At 35.6% G+C, this 8,761-nt stretch overlaps 1 protein-coding gene across 1 annotated transcript; it reads right to left on the bottom strand.

Moving 5' to 3' along the window:
• Positions 1–505: 505 nt before the first annotated feature.
• On the bottom strand, positions 506–7,848 carry LOC140135840 (neuronal acetylcholine receptor subunit alpha-3-like). The gene is made up of 5 exons (XM_072157482.1): positions 7,706–7,848; positions 7,190–7,234; positions 6,006–6,115; positions 3,306–3,844; positions 506–1,781 (listed from the first exon to the last, which is right to left on the bottom strand). Exons 1-5 carry the CDS (start codon positions 7,814–7,816, stop codon positions 1,369–1,371), a joined length of 1,218 nt encoding a protein of 405 aa, XP_072013583.1. The 5' UTR covers positions 7,817–7,848; the 3' UTR covers positions 506–1,368.
• Between the last annotated feature and the right edge of the window lie 913 nt (positions 7,849–8,761).

Genomic DNA, 8,761 nt, shown 5'->3' with positions numbered 1-8,761 from the left:
CGCTACCCATATTCACTAACCGAATTTCGTTGTTACATAAAATGCGTAGTGATTAAATGTTTCTAATGTTTCTAAAAACAACAAACTCGGTCAAAAGGTCAGTTTGGACACAGCTGCGCAGTCTCTATGTAACAAGAATCCTGTTTCAAAACAAAGACAGTTGAAGAAGGAGGGCAGCTTGTTCTATTTTGTACAAAAGACATCTACGGGTCCTTTGTAACCAATGATACCAGGCCCTTGCCCATTTTAACTCCTACGCCAGCGCAATACAGGAAAGTGGCGACAACGCAAATTTACTTTTGTAAATAAGACAGAGCTAATGATCGGGTCATTTGAAGCAGAAAATGATACCCCCACTGAGGGGATCTTTAAAAATGATGTTACTTTTCCTCATGTATAATTAATAGCAAAAAGAAAAACAAAACAAAAACCAAAACAAAATCCGATACTGCAACTGCAATGATAGCCAAATGTATTCATCAATTTATTCATACATACCCTTTTTTAAAAGTAAGAAATGCTTTAATATCCGGCGGTGCGTTCTTAAAGCATTACGTCATTATAATAATAACAAAATCCAAACCCACAACAAATAAATAAAAAACGAAAAACAAAACAAAACAACCCCCTATAAATAAAACAGCGTATTTATATCAAGACTTTTGTTCGATGATATGATATGACGTCACTGTCCTCAGATTGTACATGGCAGCTTTCTATGCACGAACCTACGTTCGTATACATCAATCATTGGTGAAGCTAAGATAAATATCAACATGCTCCATATTATCTTCTAAGAAAAAAAAAATATACTAGCTATTTGCAAACTTAACTAATCGTACAAACATAAAATTATTTTCAAAATATGAATACAAATTACTATTAAATCTAAATATCATGTTTCAACTCAAATAAGACGACGGTTTGGGCAATTTTGGAATAGGACCTAGTAGATTATTACCTTCAAAACCATGAAAACATATTAATATTTCTATTACGTACCGGATGGCAGGTACGATACCCATGGATCATTTCGTGAATTCCCGTGTTTAGCCAATAAGACTGAGGCCTAAGACTATTGTCTTTTTAAAACATTTTTTAGGCATCACGGGCTACAGCATATTATATATACGACAGCATACTATATATACGATATTTTGTTGATAACATTATAATAAGACATAATCGGTTGATATTTGGTGAAGTTTAAAAAACAAAGTTATTCAAAATGGCCCCAAAATACTCAACCCTTTCCTTAATTTGGACAAATTATTTTCAGACCATTTGGTGAATTGATCAAGATCAGCCTTGATGGAGCTACAAGTTTCCGCTTGGTAATAAGTTAATAATAATTCTGAAGATGTTTGGTTACTTGTCCAACGTTTGCAAATACAACAAATATTCAACAAGAACGTAAAGAAAGACAACAACCAGAGACAAACTTAAAACAACAAAGACCAATTTGTCCAATAAAAACGCTACACGTCTCCACTCTGCAACCGTTTGGTCATCACCCACCACGTTATCATCTCGAGTGTTTTCATTTCTCGAAGAAAGTTTTTCTTCTTCTGGTTGATTGGCAACAGCCCATAAACTGGCGCCCTTTGTAGAGGTAAGAATATCTTGTATTTTGCCTTTATTCCTTTTTGACCTTTGACCTATGAAGTGGTAAAGCCAAGTAGGGATTGGTTTTGTGGCGGGATAATGATAGACACGTAGTATAACCACAGTTGTCATGACGGATATACAACCCATTACAATCATTGCGAGGAAGTAGACTTCTGTGGATTTTAGAAAATAAAAAAAGACTATGGAATTAAAAAAAAAAACAAATGAAATACATATGTGACACGAAATGAGCGTAAAGTCGCAAGTTGGTAGTTTCAAGACATCCTGGCTGACTGAATTGATATTCTTTGTTTGCCGCGCACCAGTACAAGCCCGTAGTATGTCCTTCGAGAATGGTCCATCCCATTGGTCCCCATTCACAAAGGACATACAGATATACAATAAAGAACACCAACGCAGCAGTCAGAGTGTCTCGAAACTACTAACTAGCGCCTTGATGCTAGTTTTGTGGTAGCAGGTCATATCTTGTTTGATATCAGATATGTGACTAAATTCGTATTTACAATCAACATGGTCAAGTTGTTGAAAATGAAAAAAGACTAAAACAAAGAAAACGAGTCTCCAAGTATTTCTACTTTATATTATAGGTGCCCCAGCACAGACGAAGACTTCAGCATCGCTGGATTTAAATGTTTTTAACATGCTAACTTTAAATTTTTGCCATGTTTAAGGACCTTTGTCGGACACGGCGTTAGGACCTATATATTTATAGGCACTATGATCTTTACGGCACGTATCCGACACTTTGCTTGAATATGTGACAGTTAGATGAAACAGTCTATAACAAAAAATTTGGTTGTCACAGGATTATGACTTTATATTTATACAGGGTGTATCATAAAAAGTGGTTGCAACGAATGTTGTGATATTTTAAAGCGTGTTTGCAACTGTCAATTAGTATTTACATACGGGAAAATCACATCTGTTAGCTATAACTTGGAGTAAACCCGAGATTGTCGTTGAAGATATGATATATATTAAACAGTTTACTTCAAGTCGCATCAAACTGGTTGATTGGACACATTATGCTTACTTAATGGAGAGTTTTGGAGACTTACTTTATTCAATTAAACGTTAACATGCAAACAAGTACATAGTTAATAGTTTAGCCGATATCTTTACAACTGACATACCTATTCAAATTTGAATCATTTTTGAAATTTTCCGACAACTTACTATATCATGCACTTACACTTTTTATGAAAACTTTTAAGTTAATTTGCTAAGTAACTATAAGGACTATCAAGCTGAGACTTGGTACATATGTAGTAAGTAGAAGTAAGATAGAAGTATAATATAATATACTTCTATTTTACTTGTACGTTTAATAGCATTTTGCTACTTTTAATCTGCATAATTAATTAGAGGCTATTAGTCAGAGTTCATTTATTTTTCAAGAAATTAACCCTATTAACTCCGATTGTTTATGTTTTTAAGGCACTGTCCACTTATTTATTTTTGATGCATATTTTGCTCAAATCAAAATGAAGAACTTCTGCACTTTTTCCAGATTTTAAGGGGGGATTTTGAGAAAAAAAATGCGACCCAAAATTATACCAAAAAGCCTGAAATTGAATCCCAAATCTATCGCAGGTCCCCATACCCATATTTGCACTAAACCCCCGGTTAACTACAACAAGATCTTATGAATAACCTACGCCCAACTTGCTACTGACCTATAACAGGCATATCGTCACCAAGTGGCGGCATATTTGCTGCAATCAACTGCTGATAAAGAACTAATGCCAAGACATTTGTCATTCCCAACGATATTTTTTCTCCAGATTCGGGAGGCACTCTAAACACAAAGACAGTCATTATTGATAGCAACATACACGGTGCAATTATATTGTAAATATAAAACCCCGGATTTCTCTTCATAGTTATTTCCACGATAAGCAAGGTATATGGATGTTCACAGCATACAAAATTCTCTTCTTTAGTAAACATTTCCGTTTTATGCAAAGTCCATACACCGTTATCATCATATACATTTTGATTAGCATCATCATCATCTAAAGCCACCATGTCTAATCGGGATTTATCGTGGCGCCAGGAACCCATGGTAATGGTGCACCGTTGGTAGTCAAAAGGAAAGTAACGAACTTTGACCTTACAGAAAACTTGGAGGATTGTGGGTGTAAACCAGGTGATGGTTCCATCCGATGTCAGACTAGCTTCAATATCCTTTATACTTTCCCATTTCTCATCAACACTGAAATAGATATGTTAGTAAATTAATTAATTAATATGAATCAAATTAGAGATCAGTACAAATAATGTCGTTGAGTTTCATGAGTTACATTAGAGAGATTGCGATTTTCCAAACGCCGACGTAGACCGTATGTTTTACGTACGTTAATACGTACGGTTTTACGTAGGTATGCATGGTATGAGGCCACATACTTAACCAACGATCGTGTGGTAGCGCTGTATCCTATATATTCAGTCATCTCAGACGACGGTGGACTACATTATTCAATGTGGCAACAGCCAAAAGCGTAAACAAAACAGACAATATGACGGCAACACTGCCTGCAAGATGGACGCAATTATTTTTTCTCAGAGCCAAGATCCGTTTTTAGCTCTATTGGCCGGGTGGCCCATTAAAAAAAAAAATGCACAAAATATATTTCCCAGTGCAATATATACATTTTCACATGAAAATAAATAATTTTAAATTCAAAGAAAAGAGAAGAAGAAAAATTTTTAATCATCGCCGGGGATGGGAATCGATCTCGGGACCCTTTGCGTGGGGGGCGAGATCCGTAACCACTACAACTCGCTGATACACGTAGGGGAAATTTTCAGTATATATCGTTACATATCGTGCGTTATTCATACAAAAAAATTTAAAAAAACAGTACTTACAATGAGGTTCACTAGCGAACCTCAACGGATTTAGACTGATAAAATAGTGCTTAATAACATACGTACAGTTTTGGAATAATTTGAGACATTTTTGTGTTTACGTGTAAAACCAATGACAACGTCAAAATTGAGCCAATCTTGGCCGGCCCCCCTGAGTCATCTGGTGATCATTACGCGAATTTGATTTTGCATGTAATTTAACATGTCGTACATTACACATATATAAACACAGCCAATTTAAAAAGTCGCCACTAGTTCCATCACCCACCTTCCAATGGACATTTGTGACCGTCCAGGTCGAAACGCTCGTAAAGTCGGCCCCTGGTCAAATTTGTTTTCTTCCGTGTTTAGAAAATATATATCATAAGCTTTACAATGATATATCATTTGACTTCAAACGACATCCAGAAGCGGAGTTATAACTTGTTTAACTTTGCTCCTTCAGTAAAAGGGTACATTATTTTGGCACTACATTATTTCTCTTTTTCCACATTGCTGGTATTAAATATCAAATGGTCATAATTGGCGGTCACTTCAAATCATCCCCAGCTCAAGGAGGTGCAGGGGAGTCCTCTCATTGTAAATTGTTGGTTAACCCACCACTTGCACAGGATTTAGCCAAAGCAAACAAAGACTTAAGCTTTTTACTAATTCTATACATAAGCTTATTATCCTCTTCAACAATAGGATTAAAGATTGGTGTTTGACTGGACTAAAATGAGAAACATTTAATAGGGCAAACATTAGGGACATATGAATACAACCTCTATGCATATTTTGCACTGTAACTATGAATAAAATTTGCCGACTTTACGAGCGGTGTGAGATTGACGGTCACATTTTATTGTGAAATGTCATTGTACAAGGAATACATTAAACAAATTCCACATAGCCCCCGCATAAAAGTATTTAATTATCTTTGTAATCACTCAAAAAGCATTTTGTGTGAATTTTACATCCGAACTAGATGCTATTAATTTTTTATGAGCCTTTTTATTTTACATGTAAAGTCTATGGGGGTGACGATTAGAAATGGACGGCAATATTGAAAAACCCTCATTTTGGGCCATTTTAGACACTAAAATGCCCATAAAAAGAGTAGCACTTAGTTCGGATGTAAAATTCACACACAATGCTACCTGAGTGAGTACAAACATAAATAAATACATTTCATTCAGGGGCTATAGGACAAAATAATGTATATAATAATTTTCTATACACTTTCCTTTGAAGGGTGATACCAAATAAAGTTTAATCATCGTGAGCAAAAGTACGCATTAACCATAAGGGGACCAAAATAGAATGTAAAATGAAAAAAAAATGGTTTACCCCTCCCCTTAAGGGACTAATAATGGGTCTGTAAGTTGTATATTCACTATCTTGGTACCATAGGATAACGTGTAAGCTATACGGCAGGAATGTTTCTCAATCAGTTCGTACTGCAGAACATTAAAACGAGTATGACTTATAAAACACGGTAATGTGTTAACCTGGCGGTAACTTACTTTTCGTAAAATGTTATATCTGGCTTCCATATTTTGTTGGTAAACACCGACACATCTGTTATATTTCCCCATTGTTTTGGTTCCCATTGGAGGTAAACATCATTCCACACCTGAAAATGTATCCAATATAACACATTTTTAAGCAAAAGCTAAATACACCTTAGCCAAGTTTTACTGAAAATTAGTTTGTGTTATTTGCCCGATTTCCCTTTTTTTCCTTCGGACAATTTTAGGAAACACTATCATAACATCATTTTAAAATATCGTTTAAAGCCTATCTTTTCCCTCTTGAAGTTGGATGTCTTGAACGTTATTAATTAATTAATTTATTTATTTATTTATTTATTTATTTATTTAGTTAGTTATTTAGTTATTTAGTTTTTTAGTTATTTAGTTATTTAGTTATTTAGTTATTTAGTTATTTATTTATTTATTTATTTATTTATTTGCTTAATCCCATGAGAACTACCTGCCTATTGGTCAAAAAGCAGTTTTCATTATCAATTGGACCAATCAGCAACATTGTTAGAATAAATTTCACCACACAAAACAAATGGGATGAATTATTTTCAAAGCTCCATTCTGATTGGTGATTAAAGTGAAGATATCATGTAATTGACCAATCAGAGACAATATTAGAGTGGCAGGTAGTGCTCAGGGGGTTAAAATATAGTTCAATGCGTACATTCCCTCTCTTGAGTTATCTGTCTTGGGCGTTATTTTGTTTGCTAAAATGAGCGCAAATGATGTTCGGACAATGAAGCCGTTTGGCGTTGGCGTTTTTAGCGTTTACGGCGAAGGAAACACTTCCGGTTAACAGTTACAAGTTACAGTTTGTGTCAGAAAAGAACGGCAGTTGCTTACATTGTGAGCAGGTACACAGCGAAAACACGGAAGTGGGTTTCTGATTGGCTGATTCAATCGTCTGACAATCATAACATACTCTGATAATCTGATTGCCTGATTACGTTGATCGGCGCAGATCGGCCCGCTTGAAGGGAACACAAAGCTCCGCGAATGTCGCTCATTAACAAGGCGCTCGCGTCAACATGATCTGAGCAAGGTATTGCCGTTCTTCTATGACACCAAGTGCCATATGTTGCAGATGTTCATTGGCATGGCATTAGATTTGAATAGGAATTATAGAATTTTTAGGAATAACTTATATTGTACAAGTCACTTACCAGTTTAAGCCATCCATGAAAGATTAATTGCTGTAAAGGTTCATCCTGGAAATTAAATACAAAATTAATAACGCATCATATTTGTGTTATTATGACATCCGTTTACATCCAATATTCTACTTAAAACATACCACAATGCTAATATAAAAGTAATTATTACAATCTATGCTTACTATCAAGAATCACTTACCGTATAGTGGTAGACAAAATAACTAAGAGATATTTGGACAGGAGTGGAGACCACTTAAAATTTAATGTGCTTCAATGCATTGTCGTATCACAGGTCAGTTGTCGGAGTATTATCAAGAAATATGTCACAGTGGGTATCATTTTGATAATATTTTATCCTAAAGTCTTTAAAATCCAAACCGGGTGTACTATACCCACACATTTAGAGTGCCCACACGGGTACTCTAGAGTACCAATGAAGTAGCTGGACAGCGGTGTATCGTAGAGGGCGGCGGCAACACGAGTCTGGTTGTGTCTATTTTACTTGAAGTAATCATGTATACTTACAAACTCAATAATCTGCGAAATCAGTAGGCGAGCATTTACGTTGATTGCATCGGAGGTATTATTCACAGGCCGAACTGCTTGATCACCGTAATCGTCTAACAAATGCCGCATCAAGTTCTTCTCAAAATAGGTTGCGCTCGAAGCTGCAAGTACAAAAACGATGCCAAAATTTAAAAAAGGTATTGTGCAGAAAGGTCAGGCTGGACAAGTCTCCTCCCTTCATTAAGGGCCCAGTGCATCCAGCTATTTGTGTTGACAACACTGGGAAATATTCATCTATCAACATGGGAATATTGATACTAGAAACCCCGAATATTTAGGGCGAAAGGAGGCTTTGTTTGGATTAATCTAGTGTTTTCCTCGCACAATATTATTGCATATAGTGCTCTCACATACACATGTTTGACTACTCTCTATATATGAAGAGTTTGGTTCAAAATGCGGAACCTCTCAGCCCGGGGGGGGCACTCAAGTATGATAGTGTACGCATGCGTGACCAAATTTTCTTTAAACACCCCCTAAATGAGTTTTACCCTACCAGCAAATTTAGGCCTTTAATAAGGTAATTTAATATAAAATTTACCCCCAAATGAGTTTTTGGCTAGTAAAAATGAAAAAAAAAATGGACCCTTTTTGGACTCGTAATTTACCAGAAATGTGAAAAGGTACCCTAAACAAGTTGTTCAGCTTCAGAAAACTACCCTTATTCTTACAAATCAGTGTTTTTTAGACCCTAAATGCGTCACTTGCGTAACTTGCCTTGCTTGAAAAAAAACACCCCCTTTTCTTTGTTTTTTTGGTCACGCATGCGTACAGACCATTTATGTGAGTGATCCCCCCGGGCCTCTCAGCAACTGAAGATATAAGAGTAGCAGAAACCTTGCCAATCTAATAACATTGGAACACTACAATAGTTAACGAAGGGTTAGCGAAGAGGTAAATAATACATATAAAAGAATTTCTTTTTTTTTTTTTTGGTTGTAAATGGAGCAATGGCAGCCATTTTAAAACTTTGTATTGGAGAATATTTAGGGGGAAAATGATGTTGAAATAATT

This window comes from Amphiura filiformis, chromosome 2, assembly GCF_039555335.1.
Source record: "Amphiura filiformis chromosome 2, Afil_fr2py, whole genome shotgun sequence".
NCBI lineage: Eukaryota > Metazoa > Echinodermata > Ophiuroidea > Amphilepidida > Amphiuridae > Amphiura > Amphiura filiformis.
This window is presented reverse-complemented; position numbering and strand designations above follow the sequence as displayed.